We start from the raw sequence: 16078 nt of genomic DNA on the forward strand, positions 1-16078 counted from the left end.
GCCCTTTCTGCGATTTTGTAGTTCTGCTTTTGCTTGTCTATCGAAACTACAGTATCCGTGGGGTTTTGTTGCACTTTCTAAGGCTTCCACTGGCTCTCTAAAGCCGCCAGAAAGTGGATTGCGGCGTCACCTGTCTCTGGGCAAAGTATAGGAGCACAGTTTGTCAGTGGACTGCCTGAGGACAAAGGGAATGGAAATGCGCATTCACGAGACCTCGCCATTTTTTCTTTCCCTCTTTGAATGAATACAACATTGTCCGGTTGGAATATTATCGCTATTTTACGAGAAAAATAGCAGAGAAATAGATTTTAAACAGCGTTTGACATGCTTCTAAGTACGGTAATGGAAAATTTTTACATTTTTTGTGTCGATATGCGCTCGCACGTTACCCTTTGGATAGTGACCTGAACGCACGAACAAAACGGAGATATTTGCACATAACTATGGATTATTTGGAACAAAAACAACATTTGTTGTGGAAGTAGCAGTCCTGGGAGTGCATTCTGACGAAGAACAGCAAAGGTAATCCAATTTTTCTAATAGTAATTCTGAGTTTAGTGAGCCTCGACGTTGGCGGGTGTCTGAATAGCTAGCCTTGATGGCCGAGCCATGTACTCAGAATATTACAAAATGTGCTTTCGCCGAAAAGCTATTTACAATCTGACACCGTGATTGCATTAAGGAGTTTTGTATCTATAATTCTTAAAATAATTGTTATGTATTTTGTCAACGTTTATCATGAGTAATTTAGTAAATTCACCGGAAGTTTTCGGTGTGTATGCTAGTTCTAAACATCACATGCTAATGTAAAAAGCTGTTTTTTTTATATAAATATTAACTTGATTGAACAGAACATGCATGTATTGTATAACAATGTCCTAGGAGTGTCATCTGATGAAGATCATCAAAGGTTAGTGCTTCATTTAGCTGTGTTTTGGGTTTTTGTGACATATATGCTTGCTTGAAAAATGGCTGTGTGGTTATTTCTGGCTATGTACTGTCCTAACATAATCTAATGTTTTGCTTTCGCTGTAAGGCCTTTTTGAAATCGGACAATGTGGTTAGATTAACGAGAGTCTTATCTTTCAAATGGTGTAAAATAGTCGTATGTTTGAAATATTGAAATTATAGCATTTGAGGTTTTGAATTTCGCGCCACTCTCTACCACTGGCTGTTGAATAGAGTGGGACGCTCACGTCCCACCTAGCCCAGAGAAGTTAATTTACAGAAATACTCATCATAAACGTTGACGAAATATAACAATTATTTAAAGAATTATAGATATACTACTTCTTAATGCAACCACTGTGTCAGATTTCAAAATAACTTTACGGAGAAAGCACATTATATATTCTGAGGAAAGAACTCAGCCATCAATGCAAGCTATACAGTTACCCGCCAAGTTCTGGCATCAACAAAACTCTAAATTAGTGTTATAAATCTTTCCTTACCTGATCCTCGGCGGAATGCATTCGCAGGTCTCCCACTTCCACAAGAAATGTTAATTTGTTCGATAAAGTCCATCATTTATGTCCAAATACCGCCGTTTTGTTGGCGCGTCCAGAACACTATTCCAAAGGCACGAGGCGGGGACGCAAATCAATAGACAAAAAGCTCAAAAGTTCCATTACCATTTGTAGAAACATGTCAAACGATGTTTACAATCAATCCGTAGGGTGCTTTTAACATAAATAATCGATAATATTCCAACCGGACAATAGCGTATTCATTACAGAAGAAAAATAAAAAATGCTAGCCATGCGTGAACGCGCATGAAGTAACTACATGACCTCAGACAGTCTACTGCTTGAACCGGCTGTTATTCCCTCAAAATTCACCATAGAAGCCTCAAACAACTTTCTAAAGACTGTTGACATCTAGTGGAAGCCTTAGGAAGTGCAAAATGACCCCTAAGTCACTGTAGTTTGGAAAGGGAATTAATGAAAAACAAAAATAAAGCCTCAGATTTTCAACTTCCTGGTTGGATTTTTCTCAGGTGTTTGCCTGCCACATGAGTTCTGTTATACTCACAAACATCATTCAAACAGTTTTAGAAACTTCAGAGTGTTTTCCATCCAAATCTACTAATAATATGCATATTCTAGTTTCTGGGCCCGAGTAGTTGGCAGTTTAATTTGGGTACGTTTTTCATCCAGCCGTGAAAATACTGCCCCCTACCCAAGAGAGGTTAAGGAGAAGTGTATCTATAATTCTTTAAATAACTGTTGAACATTTTATCAACGTTTATGAGTATTTCTGTAAATTGATGTGCTCATTCACCGGAGGTTTTGGGAGGCAAAACATTTCTGACCATTACACGCCAATGTAAAATGGGGTATTTGTATCTTTAAAATGGGATATAATAGTTGTATGTTTGAGAAATTTGAATTATGAGATTTTGTTGTTTTGAATTTGCCGCCCTGCTATTTCACTGGCTGTTGAATAGTGTGTCCCACATACCCCAGAGAGGTTTAAAGGTCAGTTATGAAAACTTAGGACACTAAAGAGGCCTTTCTACTGACTCTGAAAAACACCAAAAGAAAGATGCCCAGGGTCCCAGCTCATTTGGGTGAATGTGCCTTAGGCATGCTGCAAGGAGGCATGAGGACTGCAGATGTGGCCAGGGCAATAAATTGCCATGACTGTACTGTGAGACGCCTAAGACAGCGCTACAGGGAGACAGGAGGGACAACTCATCGTCCTCGCAGTGGCAGACCACGTGTAACAACACTTGCACAGGATCGGTACATCCGAATATCACACCTGCGGGACAGGTACAGGATAGCAACAACAACTGCCCGAGTTACACCAGGAACGCACAATCCCTCCATCAGTGCTCAGACTGTACACAATAGGTTGCGAGAGGCTGGACTGAGGGATGGTAGGCCTGTTGTAAGGCAGGTCCTCACCAAACATCACTGGCAACAACGTCGCCTATGGGCACAAACCCACCGTCGCTGGACCAGACAGGACTGACAAAAAGTGCTCTTCACTGACGAGTCGCAGGTTTGTCTCACCAGGGGTGATGGTCGGACTCGCGTTTATCGTGGAAGGAATGAGCGTTACACCGAGGCCTGTACTCTAGAGCGGGATCGATTTGGAGGTGGAGGGTCCGTCATGGTCTGAGGCGGTGTGTCACAGCATCATTGGACTGCGCTTGTCATTGCAGGCAATCTCAACGCTGTGCGTTACAGGGAAGACATCCTCCTCCCTCATGTGGTACCATTCCTGCAGGCTCATCCTGACATGACCCTCCAGCATGGCAATGCCACCAGCCATACTGCTCGTTCTGTGCGCGATTTCCTGCAAGACAGGAATGTCAGTGTCCTGCCATGGCCAACAAAGAGCCCGGATCTCAATCCCATTGAGCATGTCTGGGACCTGTTGGATCGGAGGGTGAGGGCTAGGGCCATTCCCCCCAGTAATATCCGGGAACTTGCAGGTTCCCTGGTGGAAGAGTGGGGTAACATCTCACAGCATGAACTGGCAAATCTGGTGCAGTCCATGAGGAGGAGATGCACTGCAGTACTTAATGCAGCTGGTGGCCACACCAGATACTGACTGTTACTTTTGATTTAAAAAAAATAAATGCAGTTGACAGTGAAAGGACTTTTTTTTTTGCGGAGTTTACATGCGACTTATAAGAAACCTTCACACCACATTTAGTACAGACACCCAGAGCCAATCAGACCATCTCTCAGTGCCCCTAGCGTGTAAACAGTTAAACCATTCAGTCTTAATAGGAAGCCTCTTTCCTGCTCTCATTACACCCTCTTCCTTGTAACACTTACCGTACCGGTTTTGGCTGCTATACCTCCCCATCTATACTCTCTCCCTTGCCCTATTGATCTTAATCCAAACAGTAAATTAATAAGCAAGTGCCCGAGAAGAACCCTGTTCTCCCTAATTAAAGCTCCCTCTCCCTTTATCGGACCTCATTGGCACCGGGTCACTTGGCCCACCAACTGTATTATACATATTTGATATGCTGTGAATTGCATACCGGTATGCGTTACAAATGTCTGTGAGGATGGACCTTGAGCGTGCATGGACACAAGGTCCTGTCCACGAGTGCGCACTACGTTTGACGATCGTTAAGCAGCAGTGCAGAAAAACCAGATACTTTTTATATTAAATGGTGTCGATCCATATGGCTAATTAACATAGGTATCTTGGGGGCAAAAACACTTATGCAATTCCCACTCATTCTGTGATGGTTGCAATGAGGAGTTATTGGCACCGGCGTCAAGGTGAAATTGAAGCAATACGTTGTACATTACATTACATTTCGCAACCATACATATTTTGTAGATCACATATACTGAACAAAAATAAATGCAACATGCAACAATTTAACTAAGTTACAGTTCATATAAGGAAATCAGTCAATTTAAATAAATAAGGCCCTAATCTATGGATTTCACATGAATGGGCAGGGGCGCAGCCATGGGTGGCCCTGGATCCACCCACTGCGGCTCCAGGCCCAGCCAATCAGAAGGGCTTTATTACAGACAGAAATACTCCTCAGTTTAATCAGCTGTCCGGGTGGCTGGTCTCAGACGATCCCGCAGGTGAAGAAGCTGGATGTTGAGGTCTTGGGCTGGCGTGGTTACACATGATCTGCGGTTGTGAGGTCGATTGGACGTAGTGCTAAATTCTCTAAAATGACGTTGAGGTGGCTTATGGTAGAGAAATGAACATTCAATTCTTTGGCAACAGCTCTGGTGGAGATTCCTGCAGTCAGTATGCCAATTGCATGCTCCCTCAAAACTTGAGACATCTGTGGCATTATGTTGTGTGACAAAACTGCACATTTTAAAGTTGCCTTCTATTGTCCCCAGCACAAGATGCACCTGTGTAATGATCATGCTGTTTAATCAGCTTCTTGATATGCCACACCAGTCAGGTGGATGGATTATCTTGGCAAAGAAGAAATGCTCACTGATAGGAATGTAAACATATTTGTGCACAAATTACACTTTTGTGCGTATGGAAAATGTCTGGGATATTTTATTTCAGCTCATGAAAAATGGGACCAACACTTTATATGTTGCGTTTATATTTTTGTTCAGTGTAGTAGTGAAGTATAAGCGCTTTATTAATTCTACTGGGAGTGGCTTTAAATTCTCTGAACTACCTGGACAAATGTACAAAGTGCCCCGTGCACTATCCAGGAGGCCTCCCTCCGTGCGGGCGCTTTTGGGCCGTGGGTTTTCAGACTGCTCCGGATCTCCCCCAATGTTTGCCCTGGAGAGCGCTAGAGCCTGGGCAGTGCCAACGCAGGCACCCACACAATCCCTTGTCTGTGTTAGATCAGCCAGCCTCTCTGACACATGCGCACACACACACACACACCAGAATTTTGACTTCGATACCAATACCAGGTTTAGTATCATGATACTCAATACCAAAATGATACCACGGCAAAAAATAAATTAATTGAAAAGAACAGATTTTTCATTATCAAAATGAAATGGTTTGTATAAAAAAAAAAATAATATTGGATGTTCTAAGTCCACAACAACACTTAAACCACATGTGATGGAGTTTGCAAAACAAAATGGCCACTGGATTGATGCAAATTCTGCCAGGTAGGCATAACTACAAAGTAGCCTAACTTTTAATTGAAAAGGCATTTGTGAAAGACTCATCTACAGATAAAAAAAATAAAATGTATGAAATTGTATGAAATGTATGCATTCACTACTGTAAGTCGCTCTGGATAAGAGCGTCTGCTAAATGACTAAAATGTAAACGTTAATGTCTAAAGATGCTTAGCCTATCATTAGCATTGCTAACGGCTACACAAGTTGGTAGACATACACGTGTCACGTGCACACAGACGGGCATTTCTGTGCTGTTGCCTCTTCAGAAGGTTTGAGGGAATACGAATCACTGATGCATTCCGTTTATGTCTAACGATAAACTTGGGCAAATTAACTAATTAGGTGTGCACGCAAAGCAATGCCCAACTCTCGCTTTCTTACTTACTCACTCATTATTATTTTATTTCTTTGGTTAGCTCTAGCGCTTAATCAACTAAAGCGACAGTATTAACCTCTCTAGGGTATGTGGGACGAAATCGTCCCACCTACTCAACAGCCAGTGGAATCCCGTGGCGCGATATTCAAATACCTTAGAAATGCTATTACTTCAATTTCTCAAACATATGACTATTTTACACAATTTTAAAGACAAGACTCTCGTTAATCTAACCACACTGTCCAATTTCAAAAAGGCTTTACAACGAAAGCAAAACATTAGATTATGTCAGCAGAGTACCCAGCCAGAAATAATCAGACACCCATTTTTCAAGCTAGCATATAATGTCACATAAACCCAAACCACAGCTAAATGCAGCTCTAACCTTTGATGATCTTCATCAGATGACACTCCTAGGACATTATGTTATACAATACATGCATGTTTTGTTCAATCAAGTTCATATTTCTATCAAAAAACAGCTTTTTACATTAGCATGTGACGTTCAGAACTAGCATACCCACCGCAAACTTCCGGTGAATTTACTAAATTACTCACGATAAACGTTCACAAAAAACATTATTATTTTAAGAATTATAGATACAGAACTCCTTTATGCAATCGCTATGTCCGATTTTAAAATAGCTTTTCGGCAAAAGCACATTTTGCAATATTCTGAGTAGATAGCTCGCCATCACGGGCTAGCTATTTTGACACCCACCAAGTTTGGCACTCACCAAACTCAGATTTACTATAAGAAAATGTGGATTACCTTTGCTGTTCTTCGTCAGAATGCACTCCCAGGACTTCTACTTCAATAACAAATGTTGGTTTGGTTCAAAATAATCCATAGTTATGTTCAAATATCCTCTGTTCTGTTCGTGCGTTCAAGACACTATCCGAAGGGTAACGAAGGGTGATGCGCGTATCGTGACATTTTTTTTCTAAATATTCCATTACCGTACTTCGAAGCATGTCAACCGCTGTTTAAAATCAATTTTTATGCGATTTTTCTCGTAAAAAAGCGATAATATTCCAACCCTGTTTTTGTTCAAAGGCTAAAAATCTAAAATGGAGTCTTCACGTGCGCCCCCGTCTCATTGTTCTCAGATCGACCACTTACCAAATGCGCTACTGTTTTTCAGCCATGGCCTGCAAAGTCATCATACAACGTTCTGGCACCCTCTGAGAGCCTATGGGAGCCGTAGGAAGTGTCACGTTACAGCAGAGATCCTCAGTTTTCAATAAAGAGTGTAGAAGGTCAAGAAATGGTCCGAGAGGGCACTTCCTGTTTGGAATCTTCAGGTTTTTGCCTGCCATATGAGTTCCGTTATACTCAGACACCATTCAAACAGTTTTTGAAACTTTAGGGTGTTTTCTATCCAAAGCCAATAATTATATGCATATTCTAGTTTCTGGGCAGTAGTAATAACCAGATTAAAATCGGGTTAAATCGTTTTTTTATCCGGCCGTGCAAATACTGCCCCCTACCCTAGAGAGGTTAACCTGTTAGGGCTAGGGGGCAGTATTTACACGGCCGGATAAAAAACGTACCCGATTTAATCTGGTTACTACTCCTGCTCAGTAACTAGAATATGCATATAATTATTGGCTTTGGATAGAAAAAATGCTGTAAAATAGTCATATGTTTGAAAAATTGAAGTTTTCGGATTTTAGAGGAGTTTGTATTTCGCGCCACGCCCATCATTGGATATTGGAGCAGGTGTTCCGCTAGCAGAACATCTAGATGTAAGAGGTTATTGGGGGTGTCTTGCTAATTTCCACCTGTTGTCTATTCCATTTGCACAACAGCATGTGAAATGTATTGTCAATCAGTGTTGCTTCCTAAGTGGACAGTTTGATTTCACAGAAGTGTGATTGACTTGAAGTTACATTGTGTTGTTTAAGTGTTCCCTTTATTTTTTTGAGCAGTATACACACACACACAGAGCTCTGAAGTGACAACGATACTGAAGAGTCTGCTTAGGAGACAAATACTCTCAACTGTTTGAATAATAAAAATAGAGTTTAAGTTACCTGTGATGAATGCTGAAAACAAAAACTGTAATTTCTATTTGCAGGAAACCCTATTTTAATAATGGGTATGGTAAGAATTGACTACCAAAGTGCGAGTCATAATTCCCATGACACCTTCTAGCAAAACCTGAAAAGCGGTCCCTTCATTTATTCCATAGGATATTTTTAGATTAACTTAAAATATGGTCTGTGTTTGGTTTAGGCTTACACCACCTTGCCAATTTTATAACTGTGTAGATATCCATAGGATATAACTCTGATCAATATAAGCGAAGATACATTTTTTTGTCGAGTGGATTTATGAAAATATGTTGACAAACGTTACCTAGTGAGATTTACACGGGTATCAAAACACCGAGGCGGTTTAAAACCTGTTGGGGATAGGGGGCAGTATTGAGAATTTTGAAATAAATGTGCCCATTTTTAACTGCCTCCTACACCAACTCAGAAGCTAGGATATGCATATTATTGTTCAGGTTTGGATAGAAAACACTCTGAATTATCTAAACTGTTTGAATGGTGTCTGTAAGTATAACAGAACTCATATGGCAGTCAAAACCCTGAGACAAATTCTGACAGGAAGTGGATACCTGATGTGTTGAATTACCTTTAAGCCTATGCCATTGAAACACACAGGGGCTTATTAATCGTTGAGCACTTCCTATGGCTTCCACTAGATGTCACCAGTCTTTACAAAGTGGTTTGAGTCTTCTACTGTGAGAACTGAACGAACAAGAGCCTTGGAACGGTGGTGGCCGACAAGACTCTGGCGCGCGAGTTCATGTTGGGTACTCTCGTTCCAATACGTTTTAAAAGAGAATGCAATCGTCCGCCTTGAATATTATTCATGTTCTGGTTGAAAAAGGCCCTAATGATTTATGCTATACAACGTTTGAACGAACGTAAATATTTTTTCTCCCCTCTTTCATGAAGAGAAGTCCGGCGGGCTTAGATCATGTGCTAACAACACGGAGCTTTTTGGACATAAATTATGAGCTTTTTCTAACAAAACTACATTTGTTATGGACCTGGGATTCCTGGAAGTGACATCTGATGAAGAGAATCAAAGGTAATGGATTATTTACATAGTATTTTCGATCTCTCCAACATGGCGGTTAGTCTGTATCGCAAAGCGTATTTTTCTGGGCGCAGTGCTCAGATTATTGCAAAGTGTGATTTCCCAGTAAGGTTATTTTTAAATCTGGCAATCCGGTTGCGTTCAAGAGATGTAAATCTATAATTCTTTGAATGACAATATAATATTTTACCAATGTTTTCGAATAGTAATTATTTAATTTGTTGTGCTGATTTGACTGGCGGTATTGGAGGGAAAAGATTTCCTCAACATCAACGCCATAGTAAAACGCTGTTTTTGGATATAAATATGAACTTGATAGAACTAAAAATGCATGTATTGTCTAACATAATGTCCTAGGAGTGTCATCTGATGGAGATTGTCAAAGGTTAGTGCATAATTTTAGCTGGTTTTCTGCTTTTGGTGACGTGTGTCTTTGCATTGACAAAACATTACACACAGCTATTTTCAATGTACTGTCCTAACATAATCTAACTTTATGCTTTCGCCGTAAAGCCTTTTGAAAATCGGACAACGTGGTTAGATTAAGGAGATGTTTATCTTTCAAAGGGTGTAAGATAGTTGTATGTTTGAGAAATTTCAATTATGACATTTAATCGTTTTCAAATTTGGCGCTCTTGATATTTCACCTGTTGTTGATAGGGTGTACCAGGGGTGGGACGCTCGTGTCCCACATAGCCCATAGAGGTTAATGGCACAGTCAACTTAGTGTATGTAAACTTCTGACCCACTGGAATTGTGATACAGCGAATTATAAGTGAAATAATCTGTCTGTAAACAATTGTTGGAAAAATGACATGTCATTCACAAAATAGATATCCTAACCGACTTCAAAAACTGTAGTTGTTAACAACAAATTTGTGGAGTGGTTGAAAAACAAGTTAATGACTCCAACCTAAGTTTATGTAAACTTCTGACTTCAACTGTATATTAGTACCAGTCAAAAGTTTGGACACACCTACTCACTCAAGGGTTTTTCTTTATGTTTACAATTTTCTACATTGTAGAATAGCAGTGAAGACATCAAAACTATGAAATGATTCCATATGATTTATGAGGTAAGCAAAAAAAGTTAAATAATATATTTTATGAGATTCTTTAAAGCCATAAGACTCCTGAACATCCAGTCAAATGGCTACCCAGATTATTCACATTGCCCCTCCCTTCACCACTGCCACTCTCTATTGTCATCTATGCATAGTCACTTTAATTCACCCGACCTACATGTACGTACCACCTCAACTAACTGGTGCCCCCGCACATTGACTCTGTATCGGCACCCCCCTGTATATATTGTTATTTTTTACTGCTCCCCTTTATTTACTTGTTACTTTAAATTTCTTATTCTTATCCATATTTTTTTTTAAACTGCACTGTCGGTTAGGGGCTCGTAAGTAAGCATTTCACTGTAAGGTGAAATGTTGTACCTGTTGTATTCTGCCCATGTGACTAATACAATTGGAATTGATTTGCATTAGAACCACAGTAATATAATGGTAGCTATTTAAAATAATCCTTGGCCAATTAAGCCCATATAAATTTGCATCAAAACAACTTTCACATGTTCAGGCTATCCTATCAATCAATGGATCCTTCACAAGCTAGCATGCACACCACATTTTCTTCAGGAAATGTACTATTCTAATTAGTTCAATAGATTTAGCTGATTTCCAAACGTGAGACACATTTGATAGAAGAACCCAAAGTAACAATTCTAGTACAAACCGTCTCATGTAGTATTGAAAAAGTACATACGTTTCAGTGTACCAGGCAATACACACACACGATTTGGCAAGAAATTAAGTCAAATCGAGTAGGAGCAATGCAGTGGTGATGGAATTGGCTAATGTGCAGTCTATTCCCGGTTTCCTCTCACCTTACGCAACTCCTTAAGGTTTTGTCATCAAACGTCTAAAAAGTAGTGAGACAGTTGGTTATGTCTTGAAAGGTTAGAGAGTTGCTGTTAAAAATCCATTGCTCCCCCGGCCCCACACACAACTCTGGTGTGTGCCTATACCCCTTCCGTAACACCCTCCTGTCGCTCTTATCCTGCCATACCAGTTTGCATTCACACACGAACACCTTGTGCCTTTATGTGTGCGCAGACAAATTCCTCCATTCTTCCACCTGTTTCAGAGCTGTCTGTGCTTGTTTGGACAAACATTAAGACTCATCACTTGTGATCAGTTGTGGAAAGTGGATTTCTGTGGCACTTTCACTATTAACTTTTAATTTCCATTTTCATTGTCCATGTCAAAAATGGTTGACGTTAGCTAAAACATCTGAGACCGTCAACCTACAAACTAAAGTCATTGCAGACTGCTGTATAACATAGTCAAATAATTTCCCCCACGTAATTCCGCTTTCCCCATATCTATGTCACCAAGGTAGGGTTGATTGTAATCAAATCTCTTTCCTTTAACTGCATGACCAAAATGGAGGCAGACACTACACCTGGCCTACCAGAGGTGAAGCTATTACCGTGTTGCATCCACCCCCCCACCCCAGTCCTTTCTGATTTGAATGCTGCCTCCGCTGATGCTCACCTGATGTAGTCGTTCTTGCAGAGGATCATGCCCCCTTTGCTGTAGCAGGTGGTGCCGATCTCACCCAGCTGGGCGTGGCAGCAGGAGCACTTGAGGCAGCGCGTGTGCCAGTAGCGCTCCATGGAGAAGAGCAGGAAGCGGTCGGCGATGCGCCTGCCGCAGCCCGCGCAGGACCTGCCTGACGAGCCGCCGCCTGTCACTGCCACGGCTGATGTCTCCACCCGGCTGTTCACCATGGCTGGCCTGGAGAGAAGGGAGGGGGCGATATAAGATTGGTCACAACAAGGGTGGGTAAATGGAGAAGTGTCTATTCTGCACCACAATTGAGCTTAATATGGACAGATGTTTAAGGACCCGCAAAATAAAGCCTACAACACACCTGTCATTAATAGTCAAGGCAATAATACGACCACTAACATATACCCATCGTGAATCTTTACTTCAACTATGAGTATTTGGTTGATGCTTCTACCATGTGAAGGAGACTATTCCATAAACCACCAGAACATTCAGGAAATGTAGCTTATTTGGGTGTGTTCACAAGAGCTGCTTCTCAATCATCCCTGTTATCAGGGTCTTCCTAAAAAAATCCGTGCCATACATTACACACACCTGGAACGTGTGTGGCTAGGAGAGAGAAGCCTCAAAGACAGGAGAGGCCTCTGATTCCCAAATGTGAGTCTTGGCACCGTAACCAATCGGTTGGCTCAGGGTCTCCCTGGCAAAGAGCTTAGGCCTATTTATTTAAGGAATATGGGGGGAGGCAGTTCCCTGAAAAAACATGCGCCTTTGAACTGACTGGCATCCTAGAAAGCAGTTGTCCCACGAATCCCTCCACCCAAACCTGCATACAGACCTCTTCATTGACACTTCTAAATAAGTCCCAGAGGAGAAGTCTTTGATGTTGCAGAGTGCTGATTACTGAATGTTGTTGGGTGTTTGTTGGGTTGCATTGCAGAGTGGAGCTGTGTAGACTACAGTCGACAAAGGGGTTGGTTTTTCAAAAAGGTTTTCACTAGGGTTACAATGTAGAAAATAGTAAAAATTCCTCTTTCCAGTGTCTGTGTTCTTTTGCCCATCTTAATATTACATTTTTATTGGCCAGTCTGAGATATGGCTATTTCTTGGCAACTCTGCGTAGAAGGCCAGCATCCCGGAGTCGCCTGTTCACTGTTGACGTTGAGACTGGTGTTTTGCAGGTACTATGTAATGAAGCTGCCAGTTGAGGACTTGAGGCATCTGTTCCTCAAACTAGACACTAATGCACTTCTAGACACCTCCCACTCCTCTTTCTGTTCTGGTCAGAGACAGTTTGCGCTGTTCTGTGAAGGGAGTAGTACGCAGCGTTGTACGAGATCTTCAGTTTCTTGGCAATTTCTCGCATGGAATAGCCATCATGTCTCAGAAAAAGAATAGACTGACGAGTTTCAGAAGAAAGTAATTTACAACATTAACAATGTCTACCCTGTATTTCTGATCAATTTTATTTTAAAATGGACAAATAAATGTGCTATTCTTTCAAAAACATTTCTAACTGACCCCAAACTTTTGAACAGTAGTGTATACAGTTGAAGTCGGCAGATTACATACACCTTAGCCAAATACATTTAAAACTCAGTTTTTCACAATTCCTGACATTTAATCCTAGTAAGAATTCCCTGTCTTAGGTCAGGTAGGATCACCACTATTTTAAGAATGTGAAATGTCAGAATAATAGTGGAGAATTATTTATTTCAACTTTTATTTTCCATCACATTCCCAGTGGGTCAGAAGTTTACATACACACAATTAGTATTTGGTAGCATTGCCTTTAAATTGTTTAACTTGGGTCGAACATTTCAAGTAGCCTTCGACAAGCTTCCCACAATAAGTTGGGTGAATTTTGGCCCATTCCTCCTGACAGAGCTGGTGTAACTGAGTCTGGTTTGTAGGCCTCCTTGCTCGCACACGCTTTTTCAGTTCTGCCCACAAATTTCCTATAGGATTGAGGTCAGGGCTTTGTGATGGCCACTCCAATACCTTGACTTAGTTGTCCTTAAGCCATTTTGCCACAACATTGTAAGTATGCTTGGGATCATGGTCCATTTGGAAGACCCATTTGCGACCAAGTTTTAAACTTCCTGACTGACGGCTTCAACATATCCACATAATTTTCCTACCTCATGATGCCATCTATTTTGTGAAGTGCACCAGTCCCTCCTGCAGCAAAGCACCCCCACAACATAATGCTGCCACCCCCATGCTTCACGGTTGGGATGGTGTTCTTCGGCTTGCAAGCCCCCCCCGTTTTCCTCAAAACATAACGATGCTCATTATGGCCAAACAGTGCTATTTTTGTTTCATCAGACCAGAGGACATTTCTCCAAAAAAGTATGATCTTTGTCCCCATGTGCAGTTGCAAACCGTAGTCTGCCTTTTTTATGGCGGTTTTGGAGCAGTGGCTTCTTCCTTGCGGAGCGGCCTTTCAGGTTATGTCGATATAGGACTCGTTTTACTGTGGATATAGATACTTTTGTACCCGTTTCCTCCAGCATCTTCACAAGGTCCTTTGATGTTGTTCTGGGATTGATTAGCATTTTTCGCACCAAAGTACGTTCATCTCTAGGAGACAGAACGCGTCTCCTTCCTGAGCGGTATGACGGCTGCGTGGTCCCATGGTGTTTATACTTGCATACTATTGTTTGTACAGATGAACGTGGTACCTTCAGGCGCTTGGAAATTGCTCCCAAGGATGAACCAGACTTGTGCGGGCTACAATGTATTTTTTGAGGTCTTGGCAGATTTCTTTTGATTTTCCCATTAGGTCAAGCAAAGGAGGCACTGAGTTTGAAGGTAGATCTTGAAATACAGCCAAAAGGTACACCTCCAATTGACTCAAATGATGTCAATTAGCCTATCAGAAGCTTCTTAAGCCATGACATTTTCTGTAATTTTCCAAGCTGAACCTGTTGGGGATAGGGGGCAGTATTGAGAATTTTGAAAACAAATATGTGCCCATTTTTAACTGCCTCCTATACCAACTCAGAAGCTAGGATATGCATATTATTGTTCAGGTTTGGATAGAAAACACTCTGAATTATCTAAACTGTTTGAATGGTGTCTGTAAGTATAACAGAACTCATATGGCAGTCAAAACCCTGAGACAAATTCTGACAGGAAGTGGATACCTGATGTGTTGAATTACCTTTAAGCCTATGCCATTGAAACACACAGGGGCTTATTAATCGTTGAGCACTTCCTATGGCTTCCACTAGATGTCACCAGTCTTTACAAAGTGGTTTGAGTCTTCTACTGTGAGAACTGAACGAACAAGAGCCTTGGAACGGTGGTGGCCGACAAGACTCTGGCGCGCGAGTTCATGTTGGGTACTCTCGTTCCAATACGTTTTAAAAGAGAATGCAATCGTCCGCCTTGAATATTATTCATGTTCTGGTTGAAAAAGGCCCTAATGATTTATGCTATACAACGTTTGAACGAACGTAAATATTTTTTCTCCCCTCTTTCATGAAGAGAAGTCCGGCGGGCTTAGATCATGTGCTAACAACACGGAGCTTTTTGGACATAAATTATGAGCTTTTTCTAACAAAACTACATTTGTTATGGACCTGGGATTCCTGGAAGTGACATCTGATGAAGAGAATCAAAGGTAATGGATTATTTACATAGTATTTTCGATCTCTCCAACATGGCGGTTAGTCTGTATCGCAAAGCGTATTTTTCTGGGCGCAGTGCTCAGATTATTGCAAAGTGTGATTTCCCAGTAAGGTTATTTTTAAATCTGGCAATCCGGTTGCGTTCAACATCAACGCCATAGTAAAACGCTGTTTTTGGATATAAATATGAACTTGATAGAACTAAAAATGCATGTATTGTCTAACATAATGTCCTAGGAGTGTCATCTGATGGAGATTGTCAAAGGTTAGTGCATAATTTTAGCTGGTTTTCTGCTTTTGGTGACGTGTGTCTTTGCATTGACAAAACATTACACACAGCTATTTTCAATGTACTGTCCTAACATAATCTAACTTTATGCTTTCGCCGTAAAGCCTTTTGAAAATCGGACAACGTGGTTAGATTAAGGAGATGTTTATCTTTCAAAGGGTGTAAGATAGTTGTATGTTTGAGAAATTTCAATTATGACATTTAATCGTTTTCAAATTTGGCGCTCTTGATATTTCACCTGTTGTTGATAGGGTGTACCAGGGGTGGGACGCTTGCGTCCCACACAGCCCATAGAGGTTAATGGCACAGTCAACTTAGTGTATGTAAACTTCTGACCCACTGGAATTGTGATACAGCGAATTATAAGTGAAATAATCTGTCTGTAAACAATTGTTGGAAAAATTACATGTCATTCACAAAGTAGATATCCTAACCGACTTCAAAAACTGTAGTTGTTAACAACAAATGTGTGGAG

The 16078-nt window shown here is 41.0% G+C and overlaps 1 protein-coding gene across 2 annotated transcripts in view; it reads right to left on the bottom strand.

The window, feature by feature from the left end:
- LOC115203770 (LIM domain transcription factor LMO4-B) overlaps nucleotides 1-16078 on the bottom strand; it is a 35714-nt gene that overhangs the window by 4980 nt on the left and 14656 nt on the right. For both annotated transcript variants that reach the window (XM_029768747.1, XM_029768745.1), the window contains one exon: nucleotides 11662-11904. In XM_029768747.1, the coding sequence (XP_029624607.1) occupies nucleotides 11662-11897 (236 nt within the window). In that variant the 5' untranslated portion in view covers nucleotides 11898-11904. The remainder of the gene's footprint in view (nucleotides 1-11661; nucleotides 11905-16078) is intronic.

Source organism: Salmo trutta, chromosome 12 (genome assembly GCF_901001165.1).
Source record: "Salmo trutta chromosome 12, fSalTru1.1, whole genome shotgun sequence".
Classification (NCBI taxonomy): Eukaryota; Metazoa; Chordata; class Actinopteri; order Salmoniformes; family Salmonidae; genus Salmo; species Salmo trutta.